At 24.0% G+C, this 18204-nt stretch overlaps 1 protein-coding gene across 3 annotated transcripts in view; it reads right to left on the reverse strand.

Annotated features, from left to right (window-relative positions):
* Positions 1 to 168: 168 nt before the first annotated feature.
* The window catches only part of LOC129610263 (mucin-5AC), a 64783-nt gene continuing 46747 nt past the window's right edge, over positions 169 to 18204 (reverse strand). For 2 of the 3 annotated variants that reach the window (XM_055522780.1, XM_055522781.1), the window contains exons 3-5: positions 3349 to 3499; positions 3154 to 3275; positions 169 to 3065 (exon numbers count right to left, since the gene is read on the reverse strand). In XM_055522780.1, the coding sequence (XP_055378755.1) occupies positions 1947 to 3065; positions 3154 to 3275; positions 3349 to 3499 (1392 nt within the window). In that variant the 3' untranslated portion in view covers positions 169 to 1946. The remainder of the gene's footprint in view (positions 3066 to 3153; positions 3276 to 3348; positions 3500 to 18204) is intronic. The other variant, XM_055522779.1, reaches the window with a different exon arrangement.

The following is an 18204-nucleotide window of genomic DNA, read 5'->3' on the forward strand; positions in this document are numbered from 1 at the left end:
GAGGAATTTTATTTAAATTAAAGTACATAAATATATTATTAAAATATATAAATAAGTAAATAAAACATAAGTATATAATTATTTGTTGTTTTTTTTTTTGTTTTTAATATTTTTCATAAATACATAATTATATTTGTATATTTTAATTTTATTTACAAAACAAAATAATTTTATTATTAAGAATTAATTCACAAAAAATGTTATATTGTACAAAAATAAATTATATAATTATAAAATAAAACTTACAAGAATATATTTTTAAATTAAGTATATGTAAAATTATATAATTATTAATTAATAATTAAAAAAAAGGTTTGTTTATATTGTTTTTATGATGTGAATTTGTTTGAAGTTGGAAATTTAAACTTAAAGTTAAAAGATTGATTTTGATTTTAATTTGGAAATTGAAACCAGATGTAGGATAAAATAAAAATATTTAAATAAATATTGTGAAGAGTTATAGTTAAAACATTCTTGACTTGAAATTATCGTATACAAGCTCACATCATTTAATAAATTTTTTGCAAATTTTTTATATATTTCATATTAAATAAATATTTCTCCGTAACGGATATTCATTGGAAATCTACATTACATAACACAATTTAAGACGTTATTTTTTTTTTTTTTGCTTTAAAAGTTACTTTTTTAATGAAAGTCTATTACTAGAGAAATATTATGACATTTTCATTTATTTTAATTTACTTATTTTTCTGCATAATATTTAATTTAATGTTATACATATTTACAAAAATAAATCAATTTAATTAAATTTAATTTTAGAAAATTTTAATTTTTTTGAAAATTTATAAACATTAAAATTACTTTGCTTTTGCAGTATAATAATTTCTTAATGCAGAAAAATAGCATATTATACAAAGAATAAATTCATTAATATTATATGTAATTTTGTAACACCATCCAATTTTTTTTGAAAATTTTTAATATTTTTATTTAAACTAGATTTAGTATACTTTTTTCTTTTGAAATTATACACTGTTTCTAAATTCTGATGGTGCTTAATGCATATTTTTACATTTATATTAATGAATTTACTCTTGAATGTAATATGAATTTTATTCATATAACTATTTTTTTTATTTTATTATTTATTATAATTTTTGATCCAATTCCTTTAATAATGAAATATGGCAAGAATTGTGGTTATTTTTTTTGTATTTTGTTTTTTTTTTCTATTATTTTTTTTAATATCTAAATCTAATACTATTAATTTGGGTGTTAACGTTACGTACAATTAATGTGAAAATAAGTTATAAAAAAAATGTCCAATATCTTAACTAATTTATTAAAATAAAAAATTATACATAGAATGTTGTTAAAATGGTGCTTAGAACAAAGCGTACAATGTGCTTTTTTTTTTGTTTTACTATAACTATAATTTTATCGTTTGTTTCTTTCCTATATATAAATTTAAGAATATAAATTAAATACAAATAAAATATTGCAATTTTTCTTAACTCTTTTCTTTTACATTTTGAAGGAAGCCATAAATTTTTCAAAATTAATTGGAGTTTAAAGTGTTGCCATTCAAAAATCTCAAGGAAAAATCATTCCCCTGGTTTCTAATAAATTATAACATCATTTTATAGTTAAAGAAATATAGTTTAGAAAAAAAATTTAATTTTGAATAAAATTAAGGGTAAGATTATTATTAAGAAAACAGGGGGGGTTTCTTTTATAATTGTTTTTCAATTCTGGAACTGTTCTTAATTAAAGTATAAATATTTTTTTAAGAATGTCAATTTTTAAAAATTGGAAAATATTGTTATAGAACAAAAAAAATAAATTAAGAATTTGCAATAATTATTTGAAATTTTAAAGCTATCAAAATTTAAAAAAAATAAATTCAATTCATTTTAAAATTTCATCACTTTTCATAATATAATGTTTTTTGAATGTTTTTCTTCTTTTCTTGATTTTTAAAACTATATTGGCCTTGGATCGTATGGTGTTGCATCGTGTCCGACATAACGATTATTTTTTCTATGTACAAAACCTTCTCCTGGTGCTGTATTATAATAAGTTACCCTACGTATACCAAATGGATCAATATATCCAAAACTACCACGTCTATAATTCGGGTCACGATTATCTTCTTCATGATATTGTTTTGGTAAATAATAACTAAATCCATTTCGATTTAAGGAAATTCCATCATATTCTGGAAATTGTGGATCATATCCACTACCCAAATTATTATTATATTCTAATGGTGCAACTCTTAATTTATATGAATCATCAATAGATGCTATCGGTTGTCTAGAATATAAAGGTTTAACTGTTATATCATTATCTTCAATTGGTACAATTGAGCCAATTGTAGGTGATTCATAATTTGGTCTCGATGTCGTTGAATGTATAGGTTGTATTGTACTTATATGATTATGATAATCTGATGGAGATACTGATGATATTGGATAATTTGAACGATATGTTGTTGAATAATATGGTGTACTAGTTGATTTATATGCAGGTTTTGCAGTTGAAAATGGAGTTGGTGATGATAGTGGTGGAATTAATGTTGATGAAATATAAGCAGCATCTTTAGATGATATAGGGCTTGGTGTTGATGATATAACTGCTATCGGTTTAATTTGCTCATCACGATTTCTATTATCAGAATGTGGAGGTAAATATGTTTGTGAAGGTACTGCTATAGGTCGTGATGTTGTTATCGCAAAATCGTTATGTGATATCGAATTATACGAATTTTCTTCTAATGGTTGCGAATGATGACGTACAAAAACTTGTGGTGTTGAATAATCAAATCCATTATATGGTATAGCTGTACTTGTTATTGGCCTATGTGTTGTTGATATAATTGGAGTATATGTTGTTGGTCGGTATGTTGTTGAAGATATCGGTTGCGGCGTCGTTGGTGGTGATATTGTTGTCGTTGAGTAAGACGGACGGGATGTTGTTGTTCGCAACCCTGAATATATTGTTGTAGGTCTATATGTAGTAACTGGTACAATATGAGCACGAACAGGAACTGATGAACTTATGGCATTAGATGGTAAACTTTTAAAAGTTCGAACAGCATCCTATTTTAAATAAATTTTCAATAAAAAAATAGTAAATACTTATAATTATAATCTGTATATATGTTAAGGAATATCAATTAACACTCACTTCAATACTTCGACCATGTCCCACATAAAAAGTTTTTGATTTTAATATTCGATATCCTTGATCATCAGCTATATAATCTTTTGCTCTAAGAAATCCAGCCGCATCTATCCATGCATCAGTACCTTTACCAAATATCAAAAAAAAAATGAAAAAAATGTGTTATCAAAATCAATTGCTAAACTTCGAAGAGTTTACCTATAACTGTACCATCTTGCAATCGCTTTTCTTTTCTGTACTGCCCATTATCGGTTTGATATCGAAAATATCTTTCGTTTCCTTCGTCCGTTTGAATATGATATTGACCTGTGCCAGTACCCCAATATGCGTTGCATACTGCTGTATAAAGCTACAAAATAAATAAAATAATAAAATTAAAATGATTGCAGTTTTGTCAGATTTTAAATAGTTTTTCATTTATGCAAAAAAGAAACAAATAAAACCAATAAATCTAAATGTAGGGCTAAACTTTCAAAATTATGCCTTTTGTATATTAAATAAATGTAGTACAGTTTGGTATTTCCATAAGCTTACTACATAAATTTCTTAAAATATAGAAAATTTAATTTGAAGTTACTTATAAAATTAAATTTCTTCCTTACGGATAACGATATGAGAGTGCTCTAATATTATTTCAAAGTGATAAAATGAGAACAGCAAAAATTTTCAACCCTTTTTTTTTCTTCAAAATCTTTTCTTTCTTTTTATAGCTTTATAATTTGAGTGTTAAAAGATTTCATACTGTTAATTTGCTTCATATTTTGTAGTAATTACATTTTAGCTTCCAATTTTTTATAGTTCAAATTACTTCAAATTAGGCATAAACAACACTTTATATACTGTCTTATAACTTGTCTTTAAAATCACATAAAAAAGAACAACCAAAATTTTTGATTGATGTGCTTAAAATTTATTGTAAAAAAATTCAGGTCAAGGTAAAACAATTTTTCAAAATAGAAAATTAAATCTTTCCTATGTAAAAGGTGGAAGATAAAAAACAAAAAAAAAAGAAATATAACGTTGCTTTAAGAGTTTTAAACCGTTTTTCAATTCCAAAATAAACAAAAATATGTGTCTAAAATATATATGTATTTGTGTGTATAATATATATATGTACAGATGTTCACATTATAAGAAAGGTGTTAAAACTTTTCCACATAAAAAACTATTATGTTTTGTTTTTGGAATAAACCATAGTTGAGGGCAATTTAATCAAGAAATCAAAAATAATATTGAGTGTCATATTTAAGTGACAAACTATCCGTAAATGTTATTAATCGTTTGAGAGAAACATGAATTTTCAGATTGAAGATGATATGGAATTATAATAACAATAACGAAATGTTTACAGTTATTTTTTCTGATATTCCCAATTGAACAGATTAACATTCGAAATTTCAAAAATATTTTACAATGTATATTCACAAATTATAATAAACCTTATTTCGTTTCATAATTTAAAAACAACTTGTACCTATTTATATTCATAATCAATTGTAGGGATTTTGATATTTTTGACACATGGAATATGTCGTTTAAAAATGTTTTATAACTATTTGTATGTATACGCACAACGTCCCCTGAATTTCCGTTATGTATGCGATTTCTGTCCCCCAAATTTTCATCTTACATTTTCGTGTTGTGCTTTACAATACTACATGTATTACAATATAGAATACAAATCTATATCAATATAAATTTAATAACAAATGTTACTTTTGCTTAAATAGCAATTCTTAATTGTAAAGAACTTGCAAATAAGGTAAAATAATGCTTTATCTGCTATTTATAACGATTATATGTAAATTTATTTAATTAAATAATACATACACATAGATTTATGTATATCAGAAATGAAATGAAGTTTTATGTATCTGTATAATGTAAAATAATTTAAAAGAACCCGATAAGGAATAATTCTTATACATACAATGTGCTTAGATCTTTCGTAATTGAACTAAGCATATTGTATACTTATGTAAAAAATTTAATATTCTTTATGGATAAATATTAATTTTTTTTGTATTCACAATAAAAACACAGAACCCTGTTAAATCTTTTTTAATTTATATAATTATAATTCTTAAAAATTCATTTAATCGCAAAGAAAAAATTATTTCAATTTATAAAAACTCAGCCTTTAGGCGATCATATTTGTACAGAGATATTACCATAATATTATAATATTGACTCATAATATTCAGTCATAATAAAATTATATTGTATTGAAAAAGTTAATAACACCCTATACAATGTATGTCATATTGTGATACAAAAAAATTATACTGGTAGGTGGAAATATTTTGTACCAAATTAGGAATAATATTGTTTGAGATTTTTTTTTTATTACACAAATTTCCAAATTAATTCATAACATCAACGAAGAGTACAATATAATTATTGTTATATGAATATTTTCACATTTTTTTTCTATATATTATACATATATATGTACATGTATACATAAAATTTCGAAAATTGTTTTGATTTTTAAATAAAATAACTATGTACAATACATATATAAAATACAAAAATCTAAAGGTCAAGTTCAATTAACTAAAACAGTGTATAGAAATTTTTTTTGTTATTAATTAAAAATAGTTTAGATAAAATTTAAAAACAAACCTAAATTAACTAACTTATCAGAATATCAAACAGATTAATACTGCGACGCTATAAATTATAATATAAAATCTTTCTTTCAAATAAGAATTCATTTGACAGTTATGTTAGATATTGTCTATACTTTAATCCCAGTCATACATATAAAGGATTTCAGAATTTTGTCATCGACAAATAATAGAAAATACTCTATTCTCATCTGATTTACTGTCAGACTTTTTAAATGACGAAAATTAGTTTTTTTTTGTAAGAGGTTTGAGCATCGATTATCTGCTTTCTATTTTCGTTATGATTTTCGTTGCAAATTTTGTTGAATTTTGACGTAAAATGTAAGATAATTTCAGTCTGATATTGTAAAGTTAATTTTAGATTTTGTCGTATAGCATGTAAAAAGGACCTTAAAAATAAGAATATTGTGGTTTTTGAGCTGAGTTATTTTGACTACAACAAATTTATCAAACATAAATTAGTATCGAATCAAACTAGTTTATTAGTACCTCTGGGATAAACTGAGCGTAGAGAGAGAAAAAACGTCACTTAAAATAAAATGAATGTCAAAATTTCATACCAAAATTTTTTTCCATACGAATTTTCATACAAAATACATAATCTCCTCAGGATGACTACAGATCTCAATCAAGCTTGTACATGCAATAAACTCGCAATATTTTATTTGAAAATTTCTTACTTATTTCAATATTATTAATATAGCAAAATGTTTTTTCTAACAAATTCCAAAATAGTTTTAAATTTTATTACCTGCTTAATTGTTATTACCTGCTTTAATAAATTACCTTTGTTTACAAATAAAAATTTTCCTTTTCATACGCTTTGTGTGATAAATAATTATTGTTGTTTTGCATTTTATTCAGTAATTTTTTGTGTTCTAAAAATTTTTTTTCAACTTTTAATTTTTAAGTTTTCAGTTTTCAAAAAATAACAACAAAAATTATTTTTTAACTTTCCTTTTGTACAAAATGATTACATAATAAAAAAAATGAAAGCAAGTCAAAATAAATTGAAGTCACCAGCTTTTTAGTTTGATTTTTCTTTTTTTTTTTAAGGTTAACAATAATATAAAACAAAGAAGGTGAATATGAACCTACACATTTCTTTTTCAGCTTTAACTTACATTTATAACTAATAGGTACTTTATAAAATAACAATCATTAGAACACGATTTTCACCTTTGAATCTTTTGAAATAACCCACTCCTTCAACAATGTTGAGAAAAAATATAGTTGGGTCAAACCAATAGTTTGTAATGTAGCACTTTTCCCTTCAACAAGTGAAAATACTATTTTGATAAACAATCTGTGTGCTACATTATTAAAATTAGTTTCACTCATGTACGAATGTATTTCAAAAATTGCATACATTTAGAAAACTAATTATATTTTTTAATGGTATGGCATTTACCGTTAGCCATTACCGGGTTAGTTACCGGGGGGAGACATAGGTAAAAATTTTCTTCTACGCAAATAAGTTTCTAGTAAAAATCTACGTAATACGTTCAGTTCTGAAGTCAAATATCTTCAAGGATATTCAAGTTTTATAAACATGTTAACGGACAGATGGACTGGCAGAGAGAAATTAATAAGCAGTTTCTTTCAAAATTTTTTTGGAAAAGTGCCAAAAAGGAAAAAAAATATTTAATTGTGACTTAAAAATAAAACTAGGAGTAAAGATTATCAAAAAAAAAAAGGAAAATACCAAATAAAATCTAAAGATCAAAATAAATTTTTGAATTGGATAAAGGAAACATTGTATAATATTGAACTTGTATCTTGAGTAATACAAGAATTGAATCGTAGAATCGTGGTCAAATATTTTCAAAAACTTCTTCCTCATACATTTTTCTTTTTTTTATCTTTCTTTTTATTATGTCAAACTAGTATTTTTGTTTATAAAAGTACCATTATAAAAAATATACATACGTATATAGAAACGTCACATGTACTTTCCAAATAAATTTTTAACGCTATCGGGCGAAAAATTTTTGGAAATTCCATTTTATTTATAATTGAGATAAAAAATTTCTAAGTAACATAAATATAAAAATTTCTCAAAATATTTATAGCTAAAAAATTAAATCCCAATTTTAAGAATTTGACGAAAAATGCTCAAGTGTTTTTTTTATTGTGTGATAGAATTTGTCACTCAAAATCAAATTGAAATCATGACATTTCCATATCAAATTATTTTTTAAAAGAGAATTAAAATAATACAAACTTATAAATACTTATTAAATAAAACTATAGAATTTTTTGAACTTCATTCTGAAGATTTTTTCTTTATTTTCACAGTCAAAATAATATTGACGTTGTCATTTTAAAGTAAAGAAAGGGTTAAAAATCCAAACGCTTAAAAATAATAAAAAAAAAATAAAAGTAGTGTAAGTACAATAAGAAGTTTCATTTTTATTTCAACTTGTAATAATGTGGTCAACTACAAAAAGCTCATCATATATAAACATTTCAAAAGTTTTTTGAACCTTTGAGGAAGAAATTATAAAAGTAACTAACTTTAAAAATAGTGTTTTGAATGATATAGACAGTATGAAATTGCTACTTCCCATTCGACATAACACGTTTAACATACATATATATTGATATTTTGTTGTTCTGCATAGCACACTAGCAGCATATACACATATGTACATACGTAAAACTATGTATGCTCTGCAATATATATTAATTTTTTTGCATATGTACGTTTGAATGTGAATAATATAAGCAACTTGTGATGAAAGTGGTTAAACCAGTCAACGGATGTTTATGTTTTGATTTAAAAGAGTTGCCGATCATATGTCAAATTTCATTTGTAATATATTTGTAAGATTTTTACTTCTATTTCAAATTCGATTAAAAAGTTAGAAAATTTTTTTATTTATAAATTATCTGTTGGCAGTGCTCTTAATTCTTTTTTGTATTTCAATTAACAAATAATTTCTCATATTGCCTTTATATATATAAAACTAAGAAACTATATAATGCTCGCGAATTTCATATCATGAAATGTGACCATTCCGTCATTCAGCTTTTTACTTTTTATTTCTTTTTTTAAAAAGATATTCTTTTTACGTCAAAAATTGAGCATTGTCAACACGAGTTTTAATATTTTATACAATACTTAACTTTAGCTGAAATAGAAATATGTTAAATGTGTTTGAACGTGCTTTTGAACCATCATGTTTATATCATATAAAAAATTAAAAACAAAAACAAGAATTTCTAAAACTTCCTACGAAATTTTCTACTTTTATTTTTCAACGACAACTCTTTTTCTTTGTGTTTTTAATTCTGTAAAGCATGTTTAAAGTTCATGAACAAAAATAATATAACGTGCTTTTTATTTACCAATAATAAAATTTGTTGCTTCTTCTTTACTGGTTTTTACATAATATAATAATTGGACATATTAAAAACTACCGTTTACATTAATATAGTAGTAAGCATATAACAGAAAAATAAACAAAAAGAGGAAAAATAATGAAAAATTTTACTGATTCATATTGTAGTAAAATAAAAAATTTCCTACACCGCGGTGAATTATTCATGATGGGTTTAGAGCACGAGAAAAAATTTTGTTTAAAAATATGATTTTGTAAAACATAATCGCATATGCACTATGTATTATACTTGTATGCATATATGTATGTATATCGATTCCGATAATATTATTTAAAATATTTTATTGTTACTTTTTTATTAAATTTAACTATATGAATATTCATTAAATAAAATTCCGATTTTAACCGGCTTTTGTATATTGCTATTAAATGAACACACACTGTTTTAATTTTTACCGCGTTGCATACAATAAGGAAGGTTATGTGATGGCAACAAATTTCGCATATCGAGTTTTCGGTGGGAACACACTTCTCTCTGGTAGGCAAGCGTAAATAAACTACTTTTAGCAACAAATTTCGCATATCGAGTTTTCGGTGGGAACACACTTCTCTCTGTTAAGCAAGCGTAAATAAACTACTTTTAGCAACCTGTCGGTCTGTCGGTCTTTCAGTGTGTCGATCTGTCAGTTTGTGTGTGCACGCGTGTATCTCAAGTTCTACTGAATCGATTTTGATAAAATTTTATATGTAAGTTTATTTGGACTATGACACGGATTGATCAACTTTTGGGATATATCAGGCTTCGGGAACTGCACTTTTTAGGGGGCCTGTTTTACATTTTTGACCATTTTAAAGAAAATATTCAACCGATTTACTCCAAATTTCATATATAAGCTCAGTTCGACCGTCCGCGAAACCTCCTAACCTTTGGAAGAAATCAGGCGTCAGCAACAGAGCATTTACTACGGGCCAAATATATATTTTGCGTATATAAAGAGAAATAATCAACCGGTTTCATTGAAATATTTAAATTTTTCATATTGAAACAATGAACATATAAAGGTTTTGGAAAGATCAGGGCTCCAAAACTGATCTGCGAGCCTGTGATTCCAAAACTGATCTGCGAATTCTGATTGTTACCCAAACTAACTGGCGAGCATTTAAGGAAATTCGGGTAGTACAAAGCGAAACTCTACTAAGAGCCAAATTTACATTTTTCTAGGTATGTTAACTATAAGCTTATTAATGCCCTAAAAATTGGAAAGAAATATTTAACAGACATTTTTATAATATTGTGTATCACTTTTACTTAACTAAACAATACACATTGCGGTCGGTTATGTGGTGATCACATCAGATTTTTTTTCTATTGCGTTCATTTAATAAAGTGTCAATAATTTACTTTACATTAGTTATACTTGTATTTTACAGTGATTTAACGATACTAATGATGATAATGTTGATTATGATGACGATAGTATTTTACTAGATGCTGGTGTCTACATCAAATTGAAAACTCTTTATTTATTTCTTTTTTGGTATTCAAATACTTAATCTAATATTCATTAATTGATTATTATGAGCATAAAAAACATTTTGTTATTCACTAATAGACAGGTGCATTTACCTTGACTTTGAAAATTTTCATTTTGTGTTGTGATGAGAAAATGAAATAAAAATTAGAAAAAAAAATTTATTTTTTGTTTTTATTTTTTTAATCAAGACATTTTTGAATGCAATTTTTATTTTTTTACACTCTCGCTCATTTTCCGATTAAAATAAGTTAAATTTTATTACAATAATCAATTAAATAATTTGTACACAGTTAAATTTAGAGTATACAGGTTTTGATAAATTTTACATGTCATTTTTTACTTAATAAACAGGGTGTTTCGCGTCTTAAATATTTAAACTCAAATTGACTTTCAATGGCAATATAATTTTATTATATAATTATAGCTATTGCACGAAGAGTGGCATAAGCATCCAAAAGCTGATTTGTGTTATATTGAATATTTATTTACAGATATTATAATATTGTAATAATATTTGAATTTCTCTTTGACAAACTGAAATTCAAACAAAAATATAATATTAATCTAAAAATTAATCAAGTTCAACCCTTCCATACTGTCAAATATGTCAGTATATTACTATCTAATACGTCAGTTGCCAATTGAATAACTTTGATCACAAATTATACTTTCAGTATGGGGTCGTAGTATTTGAAATTTTTTGTTTAGAATAAAAAGCTCTTATGTATCTAATGTTTGTAATGAATCCTATATATTTTATGTATGTATTTATTCATTATAGTTAATACATACTGCAATTTCAACAATAACAGCATGTATACTCATTGAAAGTTTCATCAATAAAAAAAAGACAATCTGTACTTATTTATACACTAATTAAAAACTTGTATAATTACATAGCAATGAACTAGAAATAAAACTAGAAAATATTTATTAATTAAAAAAAATAATATTTATCGACATTTAATATGCAAATTAATATTAAAACTAAAGGCAAATCAATAACAAAATTTCTTTATGTATAGGTTGTATGTGCAATTTATTATTTATTTTTGAAAAATTAATCACTAAAAAGTGAAATTAGCTATTAGATTTGTTATCTACATAAATAGGATTCGGAATACGAATATTGATACGAGTATTCACAGGATGTAATAAGCAATTTCGTTATGAAATGACAAAAATAAAATAAAAATAGCAAATATTTTGTAACAATTCACAATAGCTATGCAATAATCGGTACAATAGATTTTTTTTTTCCTCAAACTACAAAAATGTTATTATTGAATTTTTATTAATTTAAATATGCAAAGGTTCTTGCATATATACATAAATGCCTCTTGGACTATACCCTAAAAAGGGATATGACAATTGAAGATAAAATTTGAAATGATTAATACTTACATGCTTGAATTTTAAATGACTAAATATACAAAATAGGAGGAAGACGCATGAGTATATTTACAATTTTTATTTAGAATAAATTGCAAACTATTTATGGATAAATATAATTGAAAATATTTTGATTCAAGGTTGTTACGCATAATAAATATTTTTTAATATTAAACCATACTTTGTATTAAAAAAATAATTCTTAGAAATGGTCATACACTTTACCGGGTGTGCGAGACCCGACGGAACTGCCAAAGCAGGATGATAAAATACTTGCCGACTAACAAAAGAAAAACATTTGATGACATTTTGATTTTTGAGCCCTTTTTCTCGAGTTATAAGGCTTCAAAGCTGAAATTTCTAAAAATCGTATAATTTGTACATTTTTATTGATAATGCGGGGAATGTAATACGTGAAACAAAATTCGTAGGCTCATTTTGAAACTCATAAAATTGTTCTTCTACGGTTGAACTTTTTCAACTTGTGTCAAGATGTGTCAGTGTTGTTTAATTATTTTTAAATGAACCAAATGTTTTTTGTTAATTGGGAGTCGATGTAGCAGTGCAATAGAATACCCTTGAACACTCTATATTTTAAAACTAAATAAAATTTATTTGTATATGTATACTTTGAACTTTGTTGTAAAAAAATTTTATTTTAAAATTCTTCTTCAAATTTCTATCTTTATATTTAAAAGACAAAGAAAACGTAAGTGAAATCAATATTGACTGTTTAATATAATTTCAAAAATTAGTTTCTTTTTTGCACAGAAATAATAAAAATATTTAAAATACAATGTGATTAAAAAATTTTTTTATCATTAGAATTATAATTTGCGTGACTGAATTTTTGAAATGTCTTTATTATTCCGAACGCGACCCTGGTTTCAGATGTTAAACACTAATTGCAAAAAATTTAAATATGTATTTTGTTTGTTTAAAAAATTATAATAATAATTGAACCCTTCTTAAAAGAATATAGAATAAATTTTGTCCTTGTATTTATAATAAACCTAATTCTCTTCTTTTATATTGTAAAATGATCAATTGTTTTATTAACTTTCGCAACGCTTTTTAAAAAAAAAACATCAAACATAATAATTTTTACCATTAAAATATTAAAAAACGGAATTTCAAATGATTATGTTGAAAACAAAAATCACTTTAATTTAAAAAAAAAATTTAAATGCTAATTATATAACAAATATAAAGAAAAAAAAACAATATTCTTTTCAAAATTAATTTAATGAAACAATGAAATAAAAGTGATTATGAACCTTTTTTTTCTCTTCTTTTTGTTTTGTTCTCAAAAAATACCAAAACGTTAGTGTATACCATTGAAATCAAAGATATTTAAAAATAAAAGAAATCAAGAAATTCCCATATATTTAAATTGAATAAAAACAAAAAAGTTGTTAAATTTTTACATAAAAAAGCTAGCTAGTTATTTTGTTACTATATTTGTAATGATCACGAGCTCTTGACTTATCTATGCAAGTGTATTATTAGCACATTTCCAGCAAAATTGAAAAAAATTCAAAATGTGCTTTAATTAGTTTTAGTTTGATCGTTCTTCCGACTTGCCTCATTCGTTCTTCCATTTTTTAAGATAAACAGAAATTTTATGCACAAATGTAGAGAGAAGAACGTTCTCGCCAGGTGGGAAAAAGGTGAATGGCTATCATAAAATTATTTTGGATAATGTAATTTTCAAGTGAGAAGAATTTTCCGTATATTACGTTTCTCGCTTTTCCTAAAATGTATACAAAATTTATTCACTTATTTCTGGAAGATGAGATGTTTATTTGCTAATTTCAGGAAAAGTGCTAGAATCCAATTGAAAAAATTTTCGATGTTATTGGAAGAGTGGAATATACATTAGAAAAAAGAAGAATTCTGATTAAAAAGAGAATAAGAAGTGAGAAGCACGATTAGACTGTAAAAGTTATAATTTTGATGAAAAGTTATAAAAATCTCAATTTTAAGAATGATTTTTGTTGTTACCCGGAAAGTATGCAATAATTGCATATTGCATAACTAAGTTTTGTTCTATTTTAATAACAAAGTACAATAAAGTATAAATTTTTTTTTTTTTAATAATTTCACTTATTTGTTATATTCAAGTAAAATGTACTATTTTACAAACCTATGGTTTGATCCAAATATATTTTTTGAAAAAAATAACTACCTTTACACTTTAAAATTATCAATACAGAGAACATGAATTCACAGTTCACACGTATTAACTTGAGGAGCAATTAACATTGACCTTCATGAGACGAACAAACACTTCACATTCATTATTAATCTTGTATATATAGAAAATTACTAATTAATCACATGAATTTTCAAATAAAATAAGAAATTATAACAAATGAAAAATTGCAATGTCAGCATACATAGGCATTTTTATGCAGAAATGCGAAAGTTTAATTATTTTGTTGTTTTTCTAATTGTATATACATACATACATATATATGTACATATATTTGTGGCTAGGCTTTTATGTGAGATAGTATGCATGTACGACAAAATGGAATTTCAAATAAATTATAAGTACCATTACGAAGATGATTACATTTTTTCAATTCGAAATTCAAAAATGAGTGTAATTTAATTAAGTAGTTGTTACACTATTACAATTATTTTCACATAAAAAATAAATTTATGACACTTGAATATGATGATTGTTGATTTAATTGGATTAGTGTGTTCATTAGTGTTTTCATATAAAAAATGTAATCGTATTTGATTCAATAATAACTTTTAAGCATTAAGTTATACGACAATGAGAAAATTGCAGTTATAACGAGTGATTTTTTTCCATATTTCATGACTTTATATTAGACAATTGGTGTCTTAACTCGTTAAAGTTAGTTACGAAAAACCTAACATCATAGTGAAAGCGCTTCTAAAATATTGAACTTTATTTTGAAAATTCGCGCTCTGTAAAAAATTTCCTACGAACACTTTAGCTATTTTATGGGCGACATAATCGAATGACCGTAACAGGCTAAAATAACTACATAGACCGCTCATCAGCATCAAGTCATAGAATGCGCACAGACTTATTTATTAACAATTAAATAAAGGTAAATAAAATGAAATTTTTGCAATCCAACATGCAATTGCTAGTCAAAATTTGGTTCCAGTAGAGCGTCGCTACATTTCAACATATTGCATTAAACACAGGGTAATTTTTGAAATTATAAATAAAATGTGCTCATTAAGAAATAAATTGCAAGTTTTGAACCTTCATTATTGAACTACAAAACTACATACATATGTGAATACATACGAATGAATTCAATTTATAAATAAAAGTTTTTGGAAGTTCGGAAAATTTTTGGCATAAATATTTATATATACATATATATAATATAAGTATATGTTTATTATATACCATATTAGCGTGTCAAAATCACATAAAGTATTTCATATAAATTTGAAAATATATAGAGAAATTAATATCAGCTGATTATTCTTAGATTAAATTCTTAATTTTGAAAAATTAAAATTCTCATTAATATTAAAATATTGAGATTAAAATAAAAGAAAAAAGTAAAAATTATAAAATTATTACATTTGAATGATACCTACGTATTTATATCATTAAATACATACGTACACACACAAATATAAATAAGAATAAAGATAAAAAAAAGTCGCAACGCTAAAAAGTAATTTTTGTGGGAGTGCGTGAAAATATATACTATGAGCATGTGTGGATGAATTTAAATTTTATGAAAATTAATAATTAGAAAATTTTCAAACTTTGTGTAACAAATGATTGTATTAAAATTAAATTTTTAAATATTTAAGAGCTGTAATTTCTTATTTACTGCATTCTTATTTACTGCATCTTATTTTAAATAAAAGCCTATAGACTTTATTTTATTTAGCTTATAGTTTTTCTTTATTATAAAATACTTCTTATGGTCTTCCATAACCATTGAGAATATCCGAATTTTATTTTTTAAATTTAATAAATAATTTTGTGTAATTTTAAATTTAAATGACGCTGATACAAACATTTCTCAATATATCTCACTAAACTGATTCTAGCTCCGTAATTATTTTTCTTTTAAATTTTCAAGCCCAAAAATATTTTATTAATCAAAATTAGGCCACTATTTCTTTTCGTGCCATTCTATATGCATATGCACATATACATATGTATATGTATGTAAGTATGTATGCATTTATAAAGCATACATGCTGTAATATTATTAATTTAATTCTATAATCTGTTAATAATCTGCAAATAATCTGTATACATACGCATATACATATGTACATAGTTTATTTAAACATGTTAATATACATATACATAATAGGAAACTTTAATATTGCATAATTAAATAATTATTCAGCTGATCTAAAGCATTATTTTCTGTATATGGCGCCATAAAAATTGAATTCTAATTTTTTGCGTGGAACTTTTAATTATACACACGTATGAAAAGAACATGTACATATACGTATGTATATACATGTGTGGAGGTACATATCTACTTACATTAATGTATTAAAAATTTTAGAATAGAATGGTACATTAATTATTATGCTTAATAAAATTCAAGCGCTTTGTGTTGTCATTTTCTTGTATACATATGTACATACAAGCTTGCAAATAAAAAATTTTAATGCAAACTCTTTTAATTGCTAATTTTTATTTGAATAATTATTATACATTATACATAATTAAATTTAAGAACTCTTAATGAAATTTAACACTTCAAAGAAAAACATTGTATATATGAACATACATCCATACATAAGCACGTCCACATTTCCAAAAAGACTAGCCAAAAAAGATGATCAATTACACTTTAATATTCATAAAATTATATATTAAAGTGTACTTCAAAAAAAAATTAATTTGAAACATTAAGAATTTCAAAATTTAAGTATATAAATGTGTTTGAATTGTGTGTATTATTATGCATGTATACAATAAGTCTATGAATATTTTTTTGATATGCTCAAGTAGTTCAGTTATTCTTGTATCTTTAGTAAGTAGTTTTGTGATACCAAATTTGAAATCAATTACAAATTCACTTCCTTAAAAAATATATTTTTTTAATATGTATGTATGTATATAATTTTTTTTCGGAATTCATTTCAGATCTCTTTTACATTATGGTACTCGTAATCAAGAAGAAAAAAAATTTGCAAACTCTTTGATTTGAATTTTCATAGCATACTTTACACAAAAAACAAAACTATAACTCTAATATTATATAAGAATTAGTAATTAACCTTGAAAATTATTGAAGATTAAATTCTTGATAGGTACCACAACATTTTGATTTAATTTTATGAACGTGGGACAAATAATAAACTAATAATAACCAGACGTTTTAGTAAAAGAAACAACAGACAATCAAAATTACAACAAACAAAAAAATCATTTTTTTAAAATGAATTTCTATTTCATAGCTCCCACACATACTCGTAGTTATTATAAAAAATGTGTTACTTTATAAGATTTTAATACATAGATAATAAAATTTAAATAAATTAATTAACGTATTAAGGATGCTTGTGTACTTATGAACATCTGAGCTGTTGACTTTTATTAAATTCATATAAAATAATTTATAATAGAAAATTTTGACAATCAAAAAATTATCAAAAGAATGGTGACATTTTAAGCAAATTTTGAGGAATTTGTCAAAATGTTTTTTAAATTAAATCTTCGTATGAAACTTAGTTCTGCCTAAGATGTAAACATTAAAACAGCTTCTAACATTTTATTTACTTGATTATAAAAAAAACTTCCGTACTTGTTATTGTTAATATTGTTGGCTACTGTTTAAAAAAATAAAATAAAATTTATATCATTTGCGTATCCGAAGTGTGAGTTGTGGAGTAATTTTCGAATGAAAACAACAAGTTTTAATGATTATGATCTGTAAAAAAAAACAACAAATCACTTTAAAATTCGAGCCTATTTAAAAATTTTGTAATTAAAAACTCACGGTCATTGATCGCATTTATATAAACACACGTAATATGTATAGGATTTTATATTACATTGTATTTACAGGAAAAATCTTAATGATCTATTGTTAATTTGCTTAGTATATAAAAAGATTAAAGAGATGATGTAAAAATTCATTTAGAATTTAATAAGAAAAATTAATTTTT

This window comes from Condylostylus longicornis, unplaced genomic scaffold (assembly GCF_029603195.1).
Source record: "Condylostylus longicornis isolate FDR11 unplaced genomic scaffold, ASM2960319v2 ptg000044l, whole genome shotgun sequence".
NCBI classification, from domain to species: Eukaryota; Metazoa; Arthropoda; class Insecta; order Diptera; family Dolichopodidae; genus Condylostylus; species Condylostylus longicornis.